The sequence below is a fragment of the Rhagoletis zephyria genome, unplaced genomic scaffold (assembly GCF_001687245.7).
Source record: "Rhagoletis zephyria isolate East Lansing unplaced genomic scaffold, Rhagoletis_zephyria_1.1 Rzeph_scaffold_00153, whole genome shotgun sequence".
NCBI lineage: Eukaryota > Metazoa > Arthropoda > Insecta > Diptera > Tephritidae > Rhagoletis > Rhagoletis zephyria.
This window is the reverse complement of record NW_016157237.1, coordinates 324,362-351,345: the sequence shown is the minus strand read 5'-3', so window position 1 is coordinate 351,345 and position 26,984 is coordinate 324,362. Positions and strand designations below refer to the sequence as shown.

Genomic DNA, 26,984 nt, shown 5'->3' with positions numbered 1-26,984 from the left:
TTCTTATCATGGCAACTGCTGACGTAACGAAACACAAGTGTCTGTGGAAGAAAATTCTCTTACGAGCACATTTGGCATTGGTATTTATTAGTGAGGAATGGGAAAAATATGCTGAAGCATTAAAAAAAATATTATTTAAGAATTTTATGTTTGCCGAAATATTTTTAGTCTTACGACTATTTAAATACATACAGATGCACAATCATTTGTATCTCATAAATTTGCAACACATGTTCAGAAATATAAGTTTTCGTAATAAATTATTTTGTTTACATTCTGTAGGCACTGCATAAACAAATTTTTTAGTAGCAATACAATTTTTTTTTAATAGTTCTAATGGAATAGTTAAAAACTTCCTTAGCAAAATTTAAAGAGTTTTTGGTGAGTTTTAATATACTCACATTAGGGCAGTACGTTAGGCTGGTAGGAAGTGAGATCTGATCGGTAAGTTACTAAGTAACAAATTCATTGCCTCTTTTTTTAGAACATGTATTTAAATTTTGCATGAAAGTTCATGAAAGTTTTGTGAGCGCCACCTAGCGGGATCACGAAAAAAACAACCTTTTTCTAACAAATGTTATTTAATGTTTTTGGTCTTGATATTTGTTGTCATGTAATGGATCTCGCCATACTGCATAGACAAAATAAAAGTAAAAAACAACTCGCCGACTTTTCGTAACGGAAAAAATTCTTTGAAGAAAAATTTTTAGTTTTAGGTATTTTGCTGCATAATAATACCACACTGACTCGTCAGGTAAGGGTGAAAAGTTGCCAGGTCCATTGTTTGAAATTGTTCAGGAGAGAAGAAAAATCGTTGTAGTTTCGTATTACCTGCCATTCGGCATCAAAAACAAAATTTTGGAAAAAAATGGACTTGGCACTTTTCACCTTTAGGTAGCGAACGGTTGTTTGTAACAGCCAAAACGAATCGAGATAGATGCATAAATGCTCAGAATGAATAGAGAAGTCGATTAAGCCATGTCTGTCTGCCCGTCCGTCCGTCCGTCCGTCCGTCTGTGTACACGATAACTTAAATTAAGCTATCTCAACGAAATTCTGTATGTAGGTTTCCTTTTATCCAAGGTAAGTTGGTATTGAAAATGGGCGAAGTCGGACTGTAACCACGCCCTCTTCCCATATAACGGTATTTTCGAAAAATGCCAAAACTACGATATTTCAGTAAATATTGGATCTCCAAATTGTTGAAGATTAGTATGTAAAATCGAATTTTGATAAGAAATAGTATTATTATGAAATGTTTGGAAAATGGGCGTGAGCTCGCCCACTTTATGGCTACAAAGTGTATCTCGGTAAATTTCTACCAAACTTGGTTCAATTATTTCATTAACTCTAATTCAGCATATTATCGAAAAAATTTGAAATCGAGAAATGTAGTTTAGAAAAAGTTGAAACGACGATATTTGATACCCACGCCGGTTATATAAAGTTCGGTTTCACCCGAACTTATGCTAAAGTTAGAATTAAAAAGTTGGTATCTGGAATTAATTCTCATACAAACATACATGACATGCTTCTACTTCGGTTCGTAAAATGTGCATAGGTACAATTTTCTTGATTTTGTTACGCTGTGTGATTATTCTTGAAATGTTGGTACATGTAGGGATAATTCCCTACCCGCAAGGATTTCAGCCATTTCGTGTTGTATTAATATTCGCAGCCATCTTTATTCGTTGATAAAAATTTTGAAATAAAAAATGAAACACAAATAACGCGATCAAGCAAATTAAACTGCGTACTTGAAAATGTCCATTCAAAACAACCGTGGAACGGTTACGAAAAAAAACGCAATATACATACGAGCATATCAACAATGATTAATTAAATATTTTAAAATCACCATTTCTACCATGACAGAGAATAATCTCCATTCGCAACTTTTGTCGACTAGCTATTGCCAGATGTGATTTTCATTCACAAAGCGAAAAATCATGCGAGTAGAAAAATCACCAATCACTGATATTGTGGCCTAGCAGTAGCAGTCCCTATAAGCGATTTTTAAATCATAGTGATAAAATCAGCGGTAGTGAAATATCGCTCATCACTAGTAATAATTGCGGATGGTTGCCTTGCATAATTTCTTACCGCACATCTCCACAGGCAATCTGTTATTGCCGACCTGCTGTCATTTTGAATGGCAATACACAAGTACTTATCGACACCTGAGTGGAAGATCGACCTATCTTGGCAGCCAATTCGAAATCGCCCTAACTCAGAAAACTTTTCAAGAACTCCCTATTTCAAAATTTAATTGAAAAACACCCCAGCTCAGAATTTGGTTGAATAACGTCATATCTCAGAATTCCGTTCAAAAACGCCCTACCTCAAATGCAAATATATTGAAAATGTGCTGAGATAGGGCGTTTGTGAATCGTCTGCTGAGATAGCGCGTTCTTCAGCCAAATTCTGAGCTAGGGTAATTTTTCGGTCAGTTGCCGCGATAGGTCGAACTTCCACTCAGGCTCCGATATGTACATACCTATACATACATATCTAAGCGATTTCAAAACAAATTTTTGTGTGAGGACACTGTGATGTCTTGATATGTAAATATATTTCAGCGTTAGAAATATTTAAACCAAAAAGAAAACATGATGAATCATTTTCTAAAACGTATGCAGTCGTAAATGATCCAAGAGAGAACAGTCTCTGTTTTTAGTTTACCAGAAAATCTGTTATTCCTATGATATAACGAGTATCAACAACACGCTTTCTTTCGAATGCAAATATGGCTTTCAAAGTAGCAAAGTGACTGTTATATATTGCCGTACATGGGAATACACGGTCGCCATTGGTAATATATATTCTGTTTTATGGATCAAGATATGAAGCTTCTCTGAGTTCTACAATTCAGGGCATATGCTCCGCTCTTGAAGAAAGGAAAGTGGAGCGGGTACATACCCCATTTGATAGTGTTGATGCAATTAAATTTAGTATTTCATAGGTTTGATATTAAAGCAATATTGTTTGGGAAAGCTTTGATGTAAACATATTTTATGGTAAGGTTGTTCGTAAGGAATCAATTGCAAGTAATTCAATGATTTAATAATAATAGGTAAAATGCAGTGCTGGGCAAGAAAACTTTCTTACAAAGTTCAAACAAGCATAAGAATTATGATAGTGGTTCACAACTTCTGGCCGGAAAACTGGATGTTTTGATATTGAAACTAGATATATATTACTGTATTATATTGTATGGATGTATTTAACAGCAAGGCATATTCAACAGGGTAAAAGTTATTTCTGTAGTTCTTGATTTTCGACTGTCTTGAATAAAAAAAAAAACAAATATTCCAAATGGCTTCTTACTTTTTTTTGACACTTGACAATTGGGTACAGAGCAGTGCACGGGCTTTACCACTTTATTGGTAGATCTACCGACATTTTAGCTATATTCTATTTTCTACCATTTTTACCAACGATGGCTAAAAATTGAGCAATATTTTTCAGAAAGAAAGCAAAAATATTTAAAGGAACATACATATTTTGTCATCGAACACGCCTTAAATAAAAATGAAAAGTTAACTTTGACCAAGGCCATACAGGGCCCGAATCAGGGCATCATCCGCGATCGAACCAAATTGTGTACGAAATTTTTTTTTGCAGCTTTGGTAGTGAGTTCGTTGCTAACCGACTTCACAAAAAGGAGAAAGGTTATCAATTCGTCGGAATATTTTATTTTTTATATGTGTAATTCTTAATTTTTTAAATGAAAGATGTTACCTCACAGGTGGTCCCACATTAATTTGGTTTAAATCCGATCATCGGGTTATGAAGAAATTAATGATAATATTAAATTTTTATATGAGAATTGAAGTCGGTTTTTTTTGCTTAAAAATTACTTTTTTTCAATTCCAATTGAATAGGAGAACAAGTATAGTAGCATAAGAGGGATTACTTAGGTGTACGTGGCGTATGAGTAACTTTCTTTCCTGCTCATTTTTCATACAAAAAATCTTTGCGTATTTTCATTTGACCACTCATTACTTCTGTATTTATACCTCACTTTCCTGCATTAGTAACTTGATTTTTTTTTAAAGAAATGCATTTAGCACATTCAAAAATTTGGCACAGAACCTGTTGTTTTTTAAATTTTTCTTCTGTTAAAATTTGATTGTCGAAAGTCTTCGTACAGAGATTTTTTCCCAATATATGCAAAGATTTTTATTTTATGTAATTGCTTTCCGCTTTTCTTTTATATAATGAATGAAGTTACAGACTTATAAGTGCATAAAAGTACGGAAACCCGGTTTCTCAACGGAGAGTCAAGATTTTGGGCGTGTTTGGCAAATTTCGTATTTCGATTCTTATTTTACTCGACAATAGCCAGCAAAAACAATTAAATGACTTGCCAGGTATTTAGGAGTGTCGCACAGGGTAATCTAAGCATGAATTACATGCAGGGGAAGAATTATGTAACCAGTGTTGAGTGAAAATATACCATAACAAAATTTCGGTTGAATGCGTTTGTGGTTGAATTTTTTTTTTTTTTATAAATCTGTTTATTAATGTTCTACAAATCTCAGTTTTGTTTACAAGTTTACTAATTAAATTGCGTAAAATTAATTTACATTTTGACATGTGAAATTGTTTGGCGTTTATAACACCCTTTAAAAATTTTCGCTATTGTTCAACATTGTATTATAAAATATAACAATTTTATTATTTAAATATTTTTAGAAAAATTATACATTAGTTATTATTTTGTTTTTGTTTTTACTCATAACTAAAATTAATTAAGAAAAATATGTTTATAACAAGTGCTTAAACTTTGTAAAACATAACAACGCGTCTACACATACCAACATAACTATGTGTGTATGTGTTATGGGTATAATGCGAGTTTAACGGTATTTTGAATACCGGCACAACAATAAAAAAAATTTACAAAAAAACTAACAGTAGTTGCCTTGAAAACTACCGTTGACAATCTTTTATTCCGAGCATTACAGTTAATTTGTTGCATTTGGCTGCTTTTTTACACAAAAAAAATATAATTTTTTTCGGCAACGAAAAACGAAATATGGCATTTTCGCTTAACGGTTTACCAAAAAAAAAAAATATCTACATAAATGTAACGGGTGTATACCAGCATTTCATATTGTATTGTTACAAATTTTCTTAAAATGTTGTTGTTTTTTTTTTATTAAATTAGAAATAAATTTAACTTTTTACAGCAAAAGTAGTTAACTTTCTTTTTGTATTGTAAATACATGCTAAATAGTATGTAGAAAAAATAAAAAATAAAATAAAAATCAAGTCCCCTACATTGTAAAGTGTACACAAAAAGGCACAAAATGTGTATATGTATAGTATCAAAAGTGTTAAGTACAGTTACAAAAGTATTGTGTTGTAGTTGTAAATTAAGTAATTACATATTTTTTTTTTATAAGTAGTACATAAAAATATATATATTTTTTCTTTTACAATAATAGTTTGTAAATAGTTGCGTTTTTTAGTAAAACGGTATAAAAATTTAAATAGTTAACTGACAACGAGTATCGATAAAATATTTTTGGCTTTTATTTTGTTTTGGGTTTGTTTCTTCTTCTTCTATAATTGCAAATTGCTTTTATTTTGAACAAAGTTTAACATTATATTTGAATTTTATTATGCGAGTATTTTAAAGGATTCAGCAAAAAATATTTGATTGATAAAAGTATTCACAAGGTATGAAAACGAGACAAATTTGCATAATGTCATACTTTTTATAATATTTTTATGATGGTTTGACTTTTATAAATTCATGTGAATACCTTTAACATTTTCTCGGGCACGATGAGGAGTCGTAAAGGTTAGAGATAAATACACATACATATAGGTGGACAAACGTGAGGACTAGTTGAGCATAATACAAAAAAGTAACGGAAAATAACGGGAAAGTATTCACAAAATATATTTATAATAAAAAAAACAGGCAACTAAAGCTAATAGAACTCAAAGTTACAATAGTGGTGTTCATAGCGAAGTCCTAGGTGTCGAAAATTTACAACACACATATAATTTAATTGTAGAAAATTCGCACACTTTTAAGTTCGTTGTGAACACGCTATTATTTTGAACTAAGTAAGCATGAAGGGTTGAACAAAGTTTTAGGTTTTAGATTTAAGGTTTGAAGAGTTTTTGAGTTGTCTGTTGAACGAACAATCTCTGCAAAGTAGTGGAACATTTGCAATAATTGTTGTTGTATTGCGAGGTTGCGGTTTTCATTGATGTGTTGTTGTTTGCTACTGATTGTTCATCTTTTAGACAACTTTGATGTTGGCAAATTTTGGAGCATTTCTTTAAATGAGTTTATTTATGAAATTTTCGATATTAAGGTTATGATCACATAACCTCAATTACATACTTAGTTAAATTGGCCGATAATGCAATTGCGTGTGAGGTTTCAAGGCAGTATTTTCTTTGATTTTTTTTTTTTTTTTTTTTTTTGTTCTATACAAACTGTCTTTTGATATATGTACATGCATATGAGAATTTGCCATTTTCGCACCTTTTTCTTCAAAGAAAGCTCTTGCTAGCGATGTCTCAAGCTTAAAAGAGGCTAAAATTTTTTTTCTTATTCCTTTTATTTGTGGGCGCACATTTTTATCCTGTTTTCGGTTGCTTGATTGCTAAGGAAAACAAAAAGTTTTGGTGGTGGTATTCACTATGTGTGACAGAACTGAGGTTTTAAAGAGATAGCTATAACAGCCGGAAGCATCTTTAGTACACACAACCAATCCGAAAAGGGGTATGTCATTATTTGTAAATACATATTTAAAAAAAATAAATTCTTTGATTTATGTGTATGAGTGGCCAAATTTAACATTTTTTCCTTTATTTAGTGTTTTCTGCACGAAAAATTAAAATTTTGTCATTTTTAGCTGCTTTTTAAGTGAAAAAAATTTAATAATTTTCTGTTACCGAAGTCTGACTTTACCTTAAATTAATAGAAACTTAAAAAGCAAATTTTATTGAAAAATTGGTCGAAAATATCAAAATTAAATTTTTTTGACTTTTTCTTGAATTATCCTAATTCAATTTTATTTTACAAAAAAAATTTTAATTTTTAAGTAGTTTTAAATTTAATTTTTTTTTTGTTGAATTGAAATTCGTTTACTAAATTTTACTTATTATAGATTGAAACACAAAGAATTATTTAAAATCTTAATTGATTTAAAATTGCATTGAAAATGTTTACTTTAATTTTAAATTTAGCTGCGAAGTTGCAATAGCTAAGCTTTTGCCAACTTGAAGAAAATGTTTTTATATAAGATAATAAAAAAGTTTTGCTTTAGGTAAACATATATTTATATGTTTGTTTGCCTTTTGGTGCACTTTTTACGTCAATTTTTACTTTATACTTTTCATGAAAAAATTTTTTGTATTTTTTTTTTTTAATTATTTTAGATGAAATTTAGTTTTCTGTGAAAAATTTGGCCTTTCTTCCAATTTTATATGAATTTTTTTGGATACTATTTAGTTTTCTATGAATCTTTGGTGTTTCTTTCAACATATGTATATGCTGTTTTTTATGCAAAATATTCTTTAACCAAATTTTTTCACTAATGTTTGCGTTTATTCTTATAAGCATTTTTTTTTTATTAATTTTTTCAACTTCTTGCCAGGAATGATGTTTCTAGGAGCAGTGTTAGCGGCTTATCCTTCATGCGAATTTCCCTATATTTAGCTGTCGTTTTTTGTAATTTGTTTTTTTTTTGTCTAAAAAAATTAAATATTTTATAAAATTGTATTTAAATTTTCATGTTGGTTTTTAAATTGAAGTAATAGTGAAAAGTAGTTTTTTCTTGCCAATTTTCGTATTTGTTTTGGAAAATTTTGGTTTTTTACTTAATTTTTTTATGCAATTTTTTTCTAGCTTTGAGTTTAATGTTTTTTTTTTTGTTTTAATTTACTTTTCGTTAGAATTTTCCGCCACTCTATTAATATTTTTTTGTAACTCCTAGTTAGGTGTAATAGGTTTTCAGAGAAGCGGTGTTTTTTGGTACATCGTTTATGCCAGTTTTTGCTTATGTACTAGTGTAATTTTTTCGCTACATTTTTTTTTCAAATTAAATTAAGTATAGTTTTATGTGTAGCCTGTAGGAACCACTTTACTTTATAGTGGTTTTCAGTGAATATATTTTTGTATGTACTTTTTTTTGGAATTTTTTTCTTGTAGGGGATTCCTTAACTTTCTGTGCGATATTTCTTTTTTGATTAGCTAGATTTATTAACATTATTTCAATTGTTCGCTATTATTTGCTCAGTGTGTACAAATGTGTGTTTGGATGTGTGCGTGTGTGTGTATGTGGAATTTAATTTATTTTAAATTTTTTGTAAATTCATTTATATTGCTTCCTTATTCCCACAGAGAGATATCCTGAAAAAGTTCATATAGATTTTTTAGTCGTTTATGCAAATAATTAATGCCTGCAAAACACAGAAAAGAAGAAGAAAATCAAACACATAAAAACAGGAAAAATGTCTGTCCACGAAAATACGGTACAAATGCAGACATATGTATGTACATACATACAACACATACATACATAAGCATTTTAGACACATACTACTATTTATATAAAGACATGTGACGTATACGAAACGATTCAATATTAAATAAAAATTTCAATATGTAGCACATAATTCTGACTTTACGTACATATGTACAAACATACACTGTGACTTTCTACCAGATAATGTATCTACCAAAGCCGAACATACCGGTTTTCACATTCAATTTATCGCCATCTTTAGCATGAGCCTTCTTCGTAGATTTGCCATTGCCATAGGACTTATCGTTAGACACTTGCTTGTTGTTGCCGCCGGCGGTTGATTTCTTTGTTTTGCGTGGACTGGTGTAGGAGACTTTGCCCATTGGCACGTCGTCGTCGTCGCCATCATCATCATCATTATCCTCATCATCATCATCGTCGTCGTCGTCGTCGTCGATGACACGCTTCGCTGGTTTCTTGTTCTCCTTATCCTTCTTATTACCGCCCTTAGTTGATTTGCTGGCTACGCCTGCGCCGCTTTTGGTGCCGGTTGCTGGCCCGAATTGAAAATTGCCACCTGCGCCGCCGCGTTTACCCGTCGCCGGTGCATCACTGTCGCTATGGCCGATACGTTGTGCGCTCATTTTAGGTACTTTGGTTGATTTTTCCAGTTTAGTGGGACAACATTGGAATGGTTTGTAAGCGTTTGGTGCGTAATTATTGCCACGTCGTGCCGCACTGCCGTCGTGACCCAATCCAACATAGAAACATTCGTCATCTGTGTGCAAACAAACAAAAACATTTTGTCAGATTGTTTCTCAAAATAAGGTAGTAGATTTTAAAGAGCAACAAGTAAAAACTTTCAGTTCAATTCAATTTGGCAAGGCCTTCAACAAAGCACTATCTACTACACAAGTTCCATATAATTTGTTTTTTTTTTGGTTATTATTTAATTGATTATTAAGAAAAGACTTTTAATTACAAAACAAAATATATATCAAATAAAATGCAATTCAAATGTTACTAGAGTAGAGTCAACAAAAAAAGAGAGCGCAAAAAAGTAGTAGAAAAATACACGAAAGTGAAAAGAAACAGTTCAGAAATGTCTTTTTTTTAAGTTTCTTGGCTTGTCCGATAGAATTTTGTTAAAATGCAATTTTTTTCATTTAATTTTTTTTTTACATCCCAGCGAGAGATTTGACTACTAAAGAATAGTAGTTGGTGCGCATTTGCGATGGTACACAATTTTCGTTTTATTTAAGTACATTTTTTTTTTATAGTAAAGCAGTACCACAGAAAAGTTAGTAAAATCTTGCTTAGAAATTTATTTATAATTTTTAAATTTACTTATTTTATTAATTTTTCGTTTGTTTTTCTTGTCTGCATGTTGTGCTTTTTCAGATAAAAATTTTGAAAAAAATTAAATAAATTTGAAAAAAATTTTGATTTTGGCGCAAAGCGTGCTTCACCTACTACTCTACTACTACTAGTACACATAACGTAAATTTGTATGCCCTGACATACAAAATTTTCAATTTTCTTTTGCAAATAAAACGTATAACTGACAAAATGCTTTTGATGCTGACATTCAACTAAAAACTATAAATGCTAAGCGTTTCAATCGAATTCAATACAAGTACGTTTAACTATTTTTGTTGTATATAATTTGTATGTAATTCCATTTTGCATGGCTTTAAAATTTTATAAGTTTCATAGACTGTAGATTTTGTTTTGCATGGCTTTTAAATTTTCGCTTTTCGCTTGTATCTGGCCACATTTTGTGTTATAACAAAAAATAATTGATTTGCTTTTGTTTTAGAGGTAAGAGATAAAAACGTATTAATAAACAGATAAAACAATTACTTATAAAATAAAAAATCGCAAAAAAATTCTTCCACAAACGTCAACGCATGAGTAACATATTAAAATTTTTTTTAATTTTTTTCTTTTGTTTTTCTTTTTATATTTTTTCCAGTTAAGTTTTTTTTTCGTAAAACATTGTGTCAGCTATGTTTTTTTTTTATACTCAATGTGGTTGTTATTTTTCTTAGGACCATTGAACGCTTAGATCAGCAATAATAAATTAATTGATCTTTAAATTAAAAATATTTAATTTATCGAACTCGATAACTCGATCGATAGCCTTGGGTGTAGTGCAGTTAAGCAAAACGGCGGGTAGGGTATTTTGGGTACCATGTTTAAGGTGCTGGAAATGACAGCATACTACTTGGCAAACATTTAAAATCACATACATATACTACATACATATTAACGAATGTTAACTCAAACAACAACATAAATTTTCAAAAGTCTATAGAAGGTAGAGGCAGGAGATAGTTGACTAGTAGATATGTATACGGTTTTTTGTTAGTGCAGTTACCAAAAAAGTGGATTGCCGGGTAGGCAAAGTTGACTCAAATTTTTTCAATTTCGTTGGAGATTCTCAAGTAGTCCACACATTCCAAGTGTTTCTTTTGCTAGATTTCCACTAGGCATTAAATGGTAAAAATTTTAGTAACAAAGTGGGCATTAAAAAATAATCGTGTCATTACGTTCAAAAAATAATTATTAAGTTCATTTCCATATTGCATTTTTTAAATTGCAAGAATTTTTGTGTCATTCTATTTAGTGTCTAATGGAAACCCAGGCATTAAACATTCTATGAATTTTCGAACATAAACAGAAAATATATTTTTTAGACTGATGTTGCGGGCGCATCTATAGCCCGTTTGAGAGGGGTGCCATATTTTCAAAAAGTTTAATTCAAATTCCAATCCATTTTTTGTTTTTAATATTTCTTAAAGGGGTTGCAACCTGGTAAAAAGCTAAAACTAATTATTTAAGAAGTTTAATAAAATATCACAATAAAGTGGAGGTCAAACGATCAAACTATTTATTTCGAGAAATATTTTAATATGGGTATCAAGCGCGGGAAGTTATAGAAAATCTTCGTTCAAACATATTTTGAAAAAGTTTGCTAAGAAGATCAAAATATTTTTTATTAACAAGTTAATTAAAAATAGTATTTTAATATGAGTATCAAACGGAAGAGGGTTTAAAAAAGCTGTAAAATATTTTGGACGAGGGTTGCCATCAGGAATTTAAACTCAATTTAATTAACGACTTAAATGAAATCCTACTAATATTATAAATGGGAAAGTTTGCCCATGAGTGTATACATATGTTTGCTGCTCTTTGTTTGGATCAAATTTATTTATTTAAATTATGACCTGGATTAAAATACACCAACATTTTTTTTAACAGGGTTTCCACCTGCTTAAAGAGTTAAATTACAAGTCCCCGAAATTTTACAATAAGGATGCTCAAGAATAAAAATAGCTTAATTACGGAAACGTTTGTAAGGGGATTGCCACCTGTTTAAATTGTATTCATAAATGAAATGTAGTACAATTACAATATGGCTGGCAAACGTTTTAAGAAAGTTTTTCTTTTAATATTTTGAAAAGGGTTCAAACCTGTTTAAAAGTTATTAAAAAATAATAAGTTACTGTTTAAAAAATCAGTTTAAATTTAAGTGAACTTTGCAGAAAAAAATATAGAATAGAGTTCAGCTGGTAATTTTTTGCTATTTGTTGCCAGTGTGACCAACATTTCGTTCGAGAAGATAATCGATATGGTCGGTAACAATAACCACAAAGCAAAAAGTCAGGGCAAATACCCCTCGACACTGGCGTCACTGTTGACAGTTATAATTTGGAACAAGTGGTGACCTTCGTTTACTTGGGAACTAGCTTTAAGGCCGATAATAATGCCAGACTTAAAATCCGCCAATAGGCGGCCCTTGAACATCATATTCGATGGCGTATGAATAGAAGGGTTGCAGTAACCCTGAAAATATTCAACGCAGTACCCGCTGGTGGGAGCAGATGAAGAGGATACTCTGTCCGATGTTACCATACGAGACGAGGTGATAAAAGTTCAGTTAGTCAAGACTTTATTTACTTATCGTAACCTAATATATTGGCCAACGCAATATGATTTTTGAAGAGTTTTTTTGATTTGGCTTGTAAGGAAAATACAAAAACAAAATATTTTCGCTTCTGGTCAAATTCACGTTTTGAGTAATCATTAACGACTTCTTAAGTAAGTTAAGTCTAGAGTAACTGAGCCTCAAATAAAAATAAAAATAAAATAAAATTATGGAGTCTATTATATGAAATATAATATAGATAATATAAATACAAATTTTCTTAAGAATTCTGCTGCCGAAAATTTATGCAATTTAAAGTGTGCTATATTGGGTTATAGATATCTCAAATTAATTGAAATATATAAAAATAGCGCTTTAAGTTCGAAAATTCTTAGAACGCGCCTTAAAAAAAAAAAAAAGATCTCAAAAGCGAACATTTCGCATGCAGACTACTTTTGAAATGATGGCGTCGTGCGCAGTCGTGCAAAGCAATTTTGGTGGATAGCTTTAGACACAATTTTTAATTTAAATGTTTTTTTTATTGGTAATTACAAGTATGTAGTAGAATTTTACTCTCGCACACCAAAAGCATTTTACTGTTGTGCTGAATTGTGCCAAATTTTGTATGAGTAAGTCGTTTGTTTTACCTTCAGTCTTCGGTAAAAAAGGATTGTGTATAGCGCTTTTCGGCATTGCACGATTATGCTTCGACATAGTATTTTTGCCTGTATTGGTTAAGAAACACATACATATAAAATATATGATGTTATAGAATTGTTTTTGCTTTTTATTTAGATTGAGTATTAAATCGGAAATTTATGTACATAAATACATATACATACATACATATAATAAATACTTGGATTACATCAATAGAGGAAGGGGTGGGGAATGCCACAAAACTAATTCTTCGGTTGTGAACAATATTTTTAAAGATTTACCTAACTTATCTATGAAACGTTCGTTGCATAGTTCATTAACCTGATGGATTTTTTGAGGTTTTATAGATTTGTGAGATTTTTTACGAGATCTTTTATCGTGTTTGTCATCATCGTCGTCGTCTTTGTCATTATCGTCGTCTTCGTCATCGTCATCATCATCGTCGTCGTCTTTGTCTTTGTCGTTTTTGTTTCTATTGGTTTTTCTTTGTTTACTTTTTACATTTTTATGACTTTTTACATTTTTAACATCATCGTCGTTATCTTCATCATTATCCTTGTCGTTATCATCATCATCATCATCGCCATCATCAGCATGTCGCTTTGTCTTGCGTTGCGAGCTTTTTCGCCGTGATTTTGAATTGGATTTCCTTTTTTTGTCATCATTATCATCATCCCCATCTTCGTCTTCATCGTCGTCATCCTCTTCATCATCGTCGTCGTTATCATCGTCATCCTTATTTTTTCCATCATTGTCTTCGTCATCATCCTCATCCCCATCTTCATCGTCGTCATCATCATCCTCATCACCATCATTATCATCATCATCGCCGTCAACATCATCTTCGTTATCGTCGTTCTCATCTTCATCTTCATCGTCTTCGTCTTCATCATCTTCATCGTTATCATCATCTTCCCCATTTTCATCATCATCATCGTCGTCGTCGTCATCGTCGTTTTTGGTTTGCCGACGTTTTCTTCTTGACTTGTAAGTTCGCTTTTTGTCTTTCTCATCATCTTCATCTTCATCTTCGTCGTCATCCTCATCATCATCTTCATCATTTTCATCATCGTCATCCTTATCATCATCTTCACCCTCGTTGTCATCCTCTTCATCGTTATCATCATCTTCCCCATTTTCATCATCATCGTCGTCGTCGTCGTCATCGTTGTTTTTGTTTTGCCGACGTTTTCTTCTTGACTTGTAAGTTCGGTTTTTGTCTTTCTCATCATCTTCATCTTCATCGTCATCGTCATCCTCATCATCAGCTTCATCTTCGACATCATCGTCATCATCATCATCATCTAAATTATTCTTTAAATTTTTGTTTCTCACTCTCTGTGATCTATATTTTTTTTTGTATTTTGGTTGATTTTCTTCCTCATCGTCATCATCTTCGTCATCTTCATCATCATCCTCATCATCACCTTCTTCATCATTATCATCACCATTTTCATCATCATCATCATCACCATCACCTTCATCATCATTATCATCATCATTCTCAATTAATCGACTTCTATACACAATTTTCTTGAACCTCAATTTTCTCGCGCCCGGTTTTCGATAACGCACACGCATATATGGATCTCTATCTCCATCATCTTCTTCATCATCGTCCTGTTCATCATCGTCATCGTCATCCCCATCATCATCATCGTCGTCGCCGTATGAAATTCTGCGTTTGATTACTTTATATTTCTTCTTGATTTGGTCGTCATCATCATCATCGTCTTCATCATCGTCATCATTATCCGCTCTATTCTTTTTCCTTATACTTTTCTGAAATCGTCTAAGCCTTTCTTCTTTACTTTTATCTGTTTTTGGGTAAGTTAATTTAGTAATTTCTTCATCTTCGTCATCGTCATTGTCATCGTCTTCGTCTTCGTCGTCCTCGTCCTCGTCTTCGTCTTCATCTTCTTCATCATTGTCATTGTCATCATCGTTATCTTCGTCATCATCATCATCATCATCATCATCGTATCTTTTACTTCGTTGTGCCTTTTTGGCTCTTCGTTTTATTTTTTTATCGTTTGTGTTTTCGTCATCATCATCATCATCGTCGTCATCATCATTCTCCTCATCATCATCATCATTATCCTCATTATCATCGTCATCATCATCATTCTCACCATCATCATCATTCTCATCATCATCATCATCCTCGCCTGCATCAACAACAGTTGAGTTTGATAACAGATCGGCAGTTTTATAAAACATTGTTTAAAAAACTTTTCAATTTCAAAATATTTTCTTATGCATTTAAGTTATAAAACACTGTGGAGGCATTTAGTCAGAAGTCAGTCGAGTTGGTTAAGAGTTTGAAAATGCAGATGAGTAAAGAAGAATTTCAATAGTAAGTGAAGAATGTGTCGATAGCTAAAAAAAAAACTTCATTTCGGGTATTCAACAATACGCACCTCTTGGATATGGCCTAGACTGTCAGTATGTCTTTCATAATTCTGTTGGCCATACGTTCAATATATGGCGCTGACAAAATTAATAAAGTTACGTTTTATCAATGCTTAATAGGTGTATTCACAATGGTAGATTGACTGAGATTTGTATAAATGTTTGAAGGTTCTTGTAAAAACCTACTTAATATATATTTTGCAATAATGAATGCCTTGTAGTTTATATGTTGTTGTGTAGAGGAGTGGGAATAGATTCATTTGTATGTTCTCAATTAAAAAAGCTTTTGAAATTATCGAAAAAAAGAACACTTACTCTTTTGATTGATCAACCACTGCAACACACGGTTTTCGTTTTTGAGATTACCTATGTATATGCGAAAAAAGGAAAGAAACATAAGATACTTAGCATCTAATCAGTCTCAATTCAAAAACTTTTTTCTCAAACTCACCATCATACATGATTGGAACGCCTGTCTCGTAGTAAACTAAGGCGGGGAATGCGAAAATTCCAATTTCGTGCGCCAACTTCACATCGTTCGATTTGACAAATTGTATGCCCTGCTTGTCCGTATCATCGTCTATGGTTTCCAATTCCTCCAAGATTTGTGGACACGATTCGCATTTATCGTCATCTATTAGATTGTCAAAACTTGAGTTAGTAAAACGAAGAAGTCTAGCTTTTTCCGCGCGAGTCAACTTACAGAAAAAGACCGCCAAGTGTTCGACGTCATTGATCAGCACTTGCAAAGTTTTGCGATCCACAGATTCGATAACATCAGCCGTCGACTCATGCAGATCGATAACCCAATCCAGAATTTCCTCCTCCTTCATGAGATCACCTAAAATAAACAGGAAATAGCAATGAAGTAAACTTCCTTCAGCGCCATTACTCTTCCACGCACTTACCATCGTATATTGTTCTGAATTTGTGTCTGTAGAATGCCAACGCTGGCAAACTAGCCAAATCATATTCTTTGTCCACATCCGGATCGGAAGTCTTGATAAAATCAATGTCCTTCTCTTCACATTCGTCATCAATGTTTTCCAATTCATTGAGTATCTTTTGTGAGCGCTTATCACCCTCGCGATCTATAGGTTCAATGGAGAAAAAGCAACATTTATTACACATATCTCCAGCAACAAACAAACTCAACTCGCACTTACAGAAGAACACCACAACATGGTCGTTTTCCGACAATATCTTATCCAACATTTTGGTATTTACTTCCTCAATTTTACCGGGTATCTCCAGCGTATCTTCATCGGTGATCCACGCCAACACCTCATCTTCATCATCCAAATCACCTGTAAATACCAATGGATCACGATTTCTAAAGAATACCAACTGTGGATAGTTTTTAATGTTATGCTTCTTAGCGATATTTGTATCCTCGGTGGTCACAAAAATAATGCCAGCCTCATCTAATTCATCGTCTATGCTTTCCAATGCACTCAAAGTTTTGTCGCACTTCTCGCCAGGTTCGCAAGGGCCGGTAAAGAATACCACAACATATTCGTGATCGTTGATTAGCTCGGTGAGAATTTCGTCGGTAACTTCTTCAATGGTGGCAGTACGTTTTTGTAAAATCAACCATTCCAATACTTCATCCTCATTCATTAAGTCGCCTTCGTACAGTGCTGGTATCTTGTTTTCGAAGTAAATGAGTGCGGGCAAGTGATCCAAGCCGTATTCCTTGGCCTCGGCGGCATTATCAATGCGCACAATAACGATACCCTCCTTTTCTAGTTCATCATCGATGTTTTCCAATTCGTTGAGTACGCGAATGTCTTGCTTGTCGTCTTTGTCGTCTGGTGTGGAATTGAAAATATGCGTGTGCAAAAATTTATCAACAATTAAGGAAATTTAAATTGAAGAAAACTACATGTTTTATTACTAAAGCCACATTGTCCTATATTAAGACGACATTTTTCTATATTCCCGTGTATCGGAATCAAACAAAAAATTAAATCCATATTGAACTGATGAGAGTCAAACTTATTGTACATCAGAGCAGTTCAGATATGTACATCTATGGGAAGAGAGAATGTGTTGGACCTAAGACGTTCCATGCATGATTTAATATTTGTTATAATCGGAGGATCAAAGGTTTATAAATCTCCTGACCTAGATGACCTATAATGCTGCAGAAGATTAAGGAACTTATGGTCTCTTGGCTAGGGTCAATATATACTTTAATAATATCAAAAAAAGTTGGAGATACGAAAACATTTTGACCTGTAATTCTTACTCGGATTTAAATCCCGTTAAAATTGATTGAATGGCCTCCTAGCTTAATAAGCTGATTGGCAAAACATTAGAGGGAATGGATGCGACAGAAATTTCGAGCTAATTACAATCTAAAAACCTTCTAAACAGTCAAAAGTCAATACTCTAATTTGAAATTACATAATTGTGGCAGATAATTTCAATAGCTAATAAGTTCATAGTTCTCAGCTTTAAGTCATTAATATCTTCAATATTCATAAAATTAAAACTAAGAAATAAGTGGAATTTTTTACTTACAAAAAATAACAGCCAAATGTTCAGTATTTTCAATCAGTTTATCCTTCATTTCATCGGTGACTTCCGGTATCTCCGAGTGTCGCTTCTGATGTACCAGCCAACCCAAGAGTTCGTCTTCTTTCATCAAATCACCCTCGTATATATGCGGTATGCCACGTTCGAAGAATACAATGGATGGTATTTCATCGATACCCCACTCCTTGGCCTCACTGTCGTCGTCGATTTTAACGAAAGCTATGTCATTTTGATCGCACTCATCATCGATATTCTCCAGTTCGGCGAGAATCTTTTGCGATTTCTTTTGATCTTTGTCGTCTGTGGGAGTAGGGGGGAGAGCATGAAGAATTAAATGGATGAATAAAGAGAGTATAATTTCATAATAAAAATCAATATTTTCTAAATGTACACACACAAGCTAAGTATTCCTCTGTTGGTTTTTTTTTCATTTACTAGAGTACGATGAGCGAACTAATTTACTTAAATTAATTTATAAAATGCCTAATCTAAATTTCCATCTCTGCTTATAGAATTACACTTTCGGAATTATGTTCCAATTGCCTTTTACTGAAAATTAGTGGTTAGGTTTTAGACAGCTAAGTATGTAGAATAGCGGCCAATAACGTTTTACACGCGCAATTCAATCAAAAGCCAATAAACATAGACAACACAGATGTATTTATGCACAGTTATTGCCATTTTTTATATTTTATTGCAAAGCTATATAAAGTGTTATTTTTCAACAAAATTCAGTTGGATTTTTTAACTTTAATCAAACCAGTTTTTATATCCACTTTTTTAATTATTGGGTATTCTCGAGTTAAATAGCTGCCTGTCATACCAGAGGCTATCTGCTTTGGGTGAAATTTCTAGGCAGGAAAACTGAAATCGTTTAGCCCTTGCGGTCTGAATATACATAAGTACAAGTCGGTTAATTCGCCCTTTTAGCTTACTGATATATGGAGCAAACAAGTTGTTCAGACAAACATCGCTGCGATGATAAAAGCGCAGTCCGCGTACCGAACGCTGAGCTATTAGAATAGGAAAGTGGTTTAGTGTCCTTACGCCCGGGGTACCGGAATACTTAAAAGAAAATCTTAGTGAACAGTAAAGTGTAGTGGCATTCCTCGGCGACTCGAAATTCACAGGAGATCTTAAAACGCATCGAACGACTGCTGGACCCACATATTAGGGATAAGATATACAGTTTGCACTGTCTGATGAGTACAATCGAAAGAGCTCTCGATTTTAAGGAAGTTTCTCTAAGCGCCTTCTTGGACATCGAGGGGGCTTTTGATAATACTGCGACAGTTCTGTCTCAAGAGCACTAGTCCAAACAGGCACAGAAATCTTTACTGTCGGGTGGATTGACACCATTCTTCGTGAGTGTGATGTAACACCGTCACTACGCAACAGTTCACGGAACCTCAGAGCAATAAGTGGATACCTACAGAGGAGGTTTTCTTTCCCTTCTACTCTGGTCTGTCGTGGTTGATGGCCGCTTAACCAAACTAAAGGAAAGTGGTTACGATGCTTTGGGTAAGCGGAGTATTAAGTACTTATGGTTACGGAAAAATTCGACAGTACTCAAGCTGACGTTTCCAATGAGGGCCTCAATATAAACCCGCAAAAGGCCCTTTGCGAGAAGGTATAAACCGAAGCTAGGTGCGGTTACCCTTGGAGAGACAGTGCTTTAATACTCTGACGAAGTCCAATATCTTGGGGCTACCCTGGATAAAAGACTAAGTTGGACCAGGTCTAGAAATTTGCGCATTCTCCGAGTCTATGCTAAGAAAATCTGCTTTGGAGAGAAATTCCATGTCAAAATTCCAGACCTAGAGGTCTGATTAAATGATTAATCTTAATTAGATCCCAGATAAGTACACTGGTGCACAGACGGATCAAAAGGGTTTGAAACGCAACTTTCCAGCTATTTTTCGGACAGTCGGGCACCCATAATGGCCCTGTCTAATAGGACTACCACTTCCACGCTGGATATGATATGGATGGAATGAGGTTGATGACCCGTAATTTGGAAATTTAGCCTGAACGAAGAATCTGCATTTCAGTTTTCCACATACAAACAGTTCCGACCACATGAATAGCGCCCCTTTTGATTCTTAGTATATACAGTTTTCCTTTTGTTTATTATTCATTATTTTTTTTTTACAAAAATATGGCATATTCTGTTACAAAAACCATGTAAATTCGATTTTCAAACTTTATACAACAAATTTTCATCAAAATTTATAATTAAAAAACAACGTTCTTTGAGTAAGCAGTTTATAGCCAGCCCATTCAATTTTAATAATCAAGGTGTAAATTTAATGATTCTAAAAAGTATGAAATTTTTATGAAAATTCGTGGAATTACATATTATAATTTTTGTATAAAGAATATTGTATATTTTCATAAAAAAATTGATGATTATAAAGTTAACAAAAAGAACCCTGTCAATACGGATTATCAAAAGGGTGCGCTATTCCAGTGGCTGGCACTGTATATAGCATGTACAGAGCAACATATGATGCCACAGATTTATTTGAGCTGTTTTGTTCGCTTATCATAATATTCGAAAAAAAAATTTAACTCTCCAACTGCCATTTTTAATGTATTTTCATAAAAGTGGTTTTTAGAAGGGGTCAAAAAGACCCGATCATGAAAGGGTTAAATTCTATGATTGTATTTCAGTATCATTCGTAAGCTGAACCATGCTGAAATCGCGTCGAGAAATCACTGCAATTCAACGAATTTGGCGCTAAGTTTTTGCATGTGCCTCTTTGCATCTGTCTCGTCTTTGTGGACTTTTACTATTATTTGAACATATATATAGTATAATACACATACCATTCATACATACAATATTAGTTTGACAATAACGCTTATTACAACGATCGAATATTCGATTTTAAAAAGGTATTCGAATAATCGGAGCTTATCAACTATTCGAATAAGCGAAGAGAATCAACTGTTCGAATATTAACATTCGATTGAAAATCGTACAAACGATTGGCGATCGGACGTTCGAATATTCGAATTATTCGAATAATTTTAAGAGCCCTAATAGAAAGCCTTAATTTATTTATAAAGCTGAGCACGCGATTAGCGTTCACATAATATTTCTCCAAATGCGCCGAAAGTTTTACAACAATCAATTAAAACACAGTGTTGAAATTAGCTCCTTGTCAAACAAAATAAATTCAAAACAGCTTTACAAAACATCATTTTCACGCTACACACACAAACATCTAATAACCACAGACACATGCACATATGTATGCACATTCATTCTTATCTACATTATGTAAAAGTTCCGCTTGTTTTTGATACATATTGCAAATCATGCCTTCACATCCACCATAGTCCGCTGACTATAGCTTCAGCCGATTTGCCATAATCAAGTAGTATGTATGTACATATGTACATACATACATACACTACACCCACTCTAACGGCAACTTACAATAGAGCACAGCTACATAGGGCATCTTCTCAATTATCAAATCCATCATTTCATCGGTAATATCCTCAATTTGATCGGATGTTGTTTGCTCTTCGAGCCATTTCAGCAATTTCTCTTCATCCTCAAGATTGCCCTCGTAAATGGTTGGAATGCCTTTTTCAAAGTAAATTAATTTAGGAACTTTGTTTATGCCGTATTCGATGGCCTCTTCAGGATTGTCGATTTTCACAAAAGTAACGCCCAACGCATCGCATTCATCATCGATGTTCTCTAATTCTTCGAGTACTTTTTGCGATTTTTTATCATTGTTATCATCTAAAAAGCAATCGATTAAACAACAATTTTGCCATGTTGATAAAGGGATGAGGGTATAAGGTATCTAGTATAATTACAGAATAACACCGCCATAACGCGTCCTTCCTTCACCATCTTGTCGAGCATCTCATCGGTAACATCTTCGATTTCGTCGTGCTCCAGCTGTCCCACCAGCCAATGCAATATCTGCTCCTCAGCCATGAGATCGCCATCATAAATATTTGGAATTTGTTTTTCGAAATAAACTATTGCCGGAATCTGTAGGGGGTGTGCGCGTGTGGACGTATTGTGAAAAAGTGAGTTGAAATAATACTAACTACATATAACACGCCCAAAATCGAATGCTTCATATATTACCGAATCGATTCCATAGTCCGCTGCGGATTTGGAATCATCAATTTTTACAAATTGAATTCCATGTTTATCGCAGTCGTCGTCGATTTGTTCTAGCTCTTCCAATACGGTCATTGAATCGTCATTACCATGATCATCTATGTACATATATAGGTATATAGTTGGAAAACATGCAAGAGTTTTTCACACTGGCGCACTAAAGGGTGGTGCAAACAAGGTTCCCGTGTAATAGACCAATACCTTAATTCCGTTCGCGTCGGAATATTATCTTCTCGGACTTGTTTGTGAGTGCCAGGCCATAGTGATGTCGCAAGAAATTGTGTGGCTAATGAACTGGTCAGAGACGGCACCGTGGACGTAATATCGCCTAGGAAAGAGAGAGTGGAAGTTCCCTTGACTATTAAGTTGTGGCCGTCTCTTGGAAGGATGGACCCCGGGTCAACTCAGCAAATGCTGGCGGAAAATCAGGGAATGTGCTACTGCGAGATTAGTTTGGTCTAGGGTGGACCGGGGATAGTCTAGGGATCTTCTTAGGCTTGCTAAATTTGAGTATTGAGAAAAACGGAATACTGTGCGCTTGCTCTCAATTCTAACAAGAGGTATCGCTTAACTTCTCTGCTAAAGAGTTCGAGGCCAAAGAGGTGCTGGAATCTAAATGATTAATGCAATTATTTTCCATGTGTTACAGTTGGGCATTAATTAGTCGCAACTAATATTTTATCGATACAATTGTATATTATCGAAACTCGTCCCTCACCGGCCCAATTAAGCAATGAAGTCTCGTTTAACTCTGCTTGATTTAACGTGCCTATTTCGCCACACAAATCGTACCTAAAACCAATACCAATACCAATGGAATACCAATGAATGAATAAATACTTAAATTTATGTCACCAAGTCAGAAATTACTAAGAGAAATCCACGAATTCACCCTTTCAGTTTCAGAACATAAGGGCTATAGAGTTCAAGAAGATGTTCGAGGAAACTTTCGATAATAATGCATACGGATATATGTACATATCTCGAGATCATTAGTCAAGCCGGGCAAAATACAATCTGTTCAATCGTCTTCATGGAACCATTCTGTCTGTCATCCCAGTTGGTCTCCCTGGAGATCTTTCGTTTATTTGGTGGGTAAACTTAAATTGCAGTAAGAACTGGAGAGTGGTAGGGGACCTTGGATGGGACTGGTTATTTATTTATCTGTTGATTTTGTCGGTTGATTTTTCCGACAGGGTGGAACGATTTTTTATTTTGGAACGAAGATGGCACAAAGCTTCATTCCAAAATAAATAATCTTTTTAAATCCTTTATCTAGAAATGGTATAAATCTTATAAATGTAACTGGCATCAGGCAGCTCGTTATCTAACCGCTCATAACGGTGTTTGTTGGCATATAAGTATGTACAACGGTTTGTTTGTAGTTTCAAACTCTGTCCTGATGACGGCAAGACATCGGAGTACATTTTATGTTTTGCAAAATCCAACCGATTTTCTCTTACAAATAAGAAAAAGCCCTCAATATTAAAAGTAAAACAAAAAAGAAAAAAGAAAATCATAGTGTTTGCACCACCCTTTGCGCATTGAAATCGTGCTGTTAGGATTTCATTAAGAACCGTCTTTTATACAAAACGTACAAAATAATACAACCAAATTATCGATGTTGCTTATCAGAGTGGACAGTGTTTTAGCTGTAACATCCTCGATCACGTCATCCTCATCGCCAGTCGATTTATTTTGCACCAACCACTCCAAGACATCTTCTTCACGTGACAATTCACCTGCATTGTTGGATGGGTAGGAGGAGTTATTTAGTAAGCCAGTTTCAGCAATATTTATGTATGTATGTATGCGATTGTGGCAGTTGTTGTTGTTGTTGTTTGTGTAAACATACATACAAACATATTAGGTTTTTACTTGTTCGTTTTGTTTTTTTTTTTTATTACCTTCGTATATGATCGGCGTCTGATGGCGATAGTAGACCAGTGCTGGAAGATTGCCCAAATTGTATTCTTCAGCCAATTCCTCATCGTGTATCTTGACAAAACCGATGCCCAATTGATCTGCTTCATCGTCGATATTTTCCAATTCTTGCAAAGCTTTGGCACATTTACGACATTGCGGTTTATCTGTTCACCGTTCGGAAAGGGGATGGGAGGAATATTTTGAACAGATATTTATTAAAAAATTTGCTTTTAATATTTGTAGATGCAGATAAGTAGATTGGAGGCTTTCGATCGGGATTTGGATGCAATATGTAGTATGTTCTCTTATGTAGGCATTGAGCAGCGCGCAGGGCGGGCAGGGCGTGCATAACAAGTATGTACATACGTATGTATGTAGGTAGGGCAATCTGGTGTAATTACAAGTACAAAACTTTGTATGTACATATGAAATATATAACAGGCTGGTTTGTGTGTGTGCGTGCTTGTGCTTTTGCGGAAACAGGGGACGTGCAATCGAGTGTGTGTAAATGTATGTACGCAGGTATACATATTTATGTACATATGTATTAGATACAGATTTGTGTATGTGAATAGAGGTCACATTTTCGTTAAATACTTTTTTTTTTTTGTGTGGTTGCTGTGTATCACCAACTATATAAAGTTGAAGAATATTGCTATAAGTATATATACAGATGAACGCTTATGCATGTGCATTAGGGTGGTCCTTAAAAAATATGACACTCTTAATTTTTCCAAATTATAAAACCATTTTTAGGGGTCGCTGTAAGGTTTCAAACATGTAAATCTGATAAATATGAATTTCTGTTGAAAACTATTCTTATAAACTTAATATTAGGTTGGATTTTTTTTTTTAATTTTGTCTAAATAATGCTGGTTACAAAAGTTGATCTTAAAATAATTCCAAGAAATGCATGCATAGGGAGAGCAATATCTTATTTTAATAAGGAAACTGTCAGAAAAAGATCACTTTTCACTGAAACCGGCAGTAAGAGGGCACTTCCTTAGCTCAAATTTGAATAATTTGAAAATATTATTTTCAAATCCTGGTAGCGACCCCCTTGAAATTTATTTTAAAAACAATATAAAGAACTGTCTCATGCAAAATATAAGTGTTTATTATTTTGAGGACCACCCTAATGTACATTAATATTTAAATTAACGCATACAAATTCTAACAAGAAACAATAAAGTTATCGTGGGAAGTATAGTGCTGAAGTTTAGTGAAAATAAATAAATATTCGCTTTAAAGTATGCAACATTTCATTATGCTTATAATTGGTGACAGCTGAATCTACAACCTCTAAATTAAAAACCGCTGCGCATGAGATGATGCAAAGTTTGTAGGGTATCGGCTCCATTACGTTTATTTCGGCTAGAATGATGTTACTGCACTTGTTACACTGTGCGACAGTCAAAAAAGGCACGAATGCGGTGTTGCAATCATGAAGCAGTTTTGTCGCTAAACATCAGTTGTTTTTTTTTTGGCAGTGTAGTGAAGTTTTCCTAATTTGGTATCAAGCACTGTGATTTACTTGTCAAGCTCTTTCATTTGATACCCATATATACCAATCCAGATCTTAATCTTAATACTTATTCTAATTTTAATGGTATTTTAAATCTTAGTCTTAATCGTAATCTTAATCTTAATCTTAATCGTAATCTTAATCCTAATCTTAATCTCAGTCTCAATCTTAATCGTGCCAAACACCCCGCCATCCCAACCATTATTTTATCGCTTTTTTGTCTCATTGGCTCAGTGATGCTCACTGCCCGTCCATATATGTATATGTATGCTTTGAGCACCACTGCATTTAAGTTTGGAATTAGAGCAAAACGAATAAGTCGCTTTTTCGTTACTCTTTCAAAATCTCTGTATATTTTATTTGGGCGCGCATAGAATATAAGCTCTATCTGAGCATCACTGATTTACACTTTCCCGAGCGCGGGATAATGAGTGGTACGCTAGTGTTACCTACTAGGAGGTTATAGGGTTACATTCTGGCACACAATGCTCTTCTGATACATGCGCGCCTTAAACAGAACAAACAGGTCTCTAAACTATGTATCGTCAAACCCGCCAGGCTCCGGAAGAAAAATTCGTCGATTCGAGAATAGGACCTTCAAAACAGGTCTTACGTCGTCGGAGAAATATACATCGCAATGAAATCTCGCTTAAACAACAACATTAGCCATAAAGCGAAGAGAAGCTAATGACATTGTCTACAAAGTCTTTTAGGTAGTAAAAAGCCACACTTGATACTTCTCCGTGTCTATTCGCAGGCTCGGTGAAAGGACTAGCGCTATATTTCCCTCATCTTCGATTGACTTCGCTAGTCATGTATACAGACCACCTGCTGGGCTCTTTGCAACCATCAACAGTGGAATAGAGCCGTGTTACAGACCCAACAGGCTGCATGCCCCTTCTTCGAAAGCTACCTTGAAGGAGTCAGTGGTGTCACGGGGGAGGCTATTGTGCGTATACTTAGAGGACCAAAAGAAGAAGCTTAAAGCTGACATCTAGAAGCGACAACGATAGAAGCATCCTTCTCCTGGCTCCTTTTAATATGAACAAGCGAAGCACCCAAGCTTTATGGACAAAAAAAATCCAGATTTTGAGGGTTTCATAGATCGCAGCACCCATAACGAGGAGATGCCGTAGCAAATTTAACTGAGACACCGACTCAACTTAACAGGTCAGCAATCCGCAAATTAGGGAATCTCCGCTTCAATGCACGGCTATTTATAGTAAAATGATAGGAGATTCTCAACCGACGCAAAACAACAGAGTGACCCCATAATTTCACTGTGATCCTGACAGTGGAAGTTGACACTGATTTTCCTTTCCACTCCCACGAATTTTA

General features: G+C 34.0%; 1 protein-coding gene across 1 annotated transcript in view; it reads right to left on the bottom strand.

Annotated features, from left to right (window-relative positions):
- Positions 1 to 26,984, bottom strand: part of hlk (hulk) — a 95,220-nt gene that overhangs the window by 26,048 nt on the left and 42,188 nt on the right. The window contains exons 6-15 of the mRNA XM_017605306.1: positions 24,103 to 24,285; positions 23,794 to 23,937; positions 22,160 to 22,293; positions 21,880 to 22,060; positions 21,488 to 21,802; positions 18,028 to 18,342; positions 16,668 to 17,312; positions 16,410 to 16,592; positions 16,205 to 16,342; positions 15,953 to 16,135 (exon numbers count right to left, since the gene is read on the bottom strand). Coding sequence (XP_017460795.1) covers positions 15,953 to 16,135; positions 16,205 to 16,342; positions 16,410 to 16,592; positions 16,668 to 17,312; positions 18,028 to 18,342; positions 21,488 to 21,802; positions 21,880 to 22,060; positions 22,160 to 22,293; positions 23,794 to 23,937; positions 24,103 to 24,285 — 2,421 coding nt within the window. The remainder of the gene's footprint in view (positions 1 to 15,952; positions 16,136 to 16,204; positions 16,343 to 16,409; positions 16,593 to 16,667; positions 17,313 to 18,027; positions 18,343 to 21,487; positions 21,803 to 21,879; positions 22,061 to 22,159; positions 22,294 to 23,793; positions 23,938 to 24,102; positions 24,286 to 26,984) is intronic.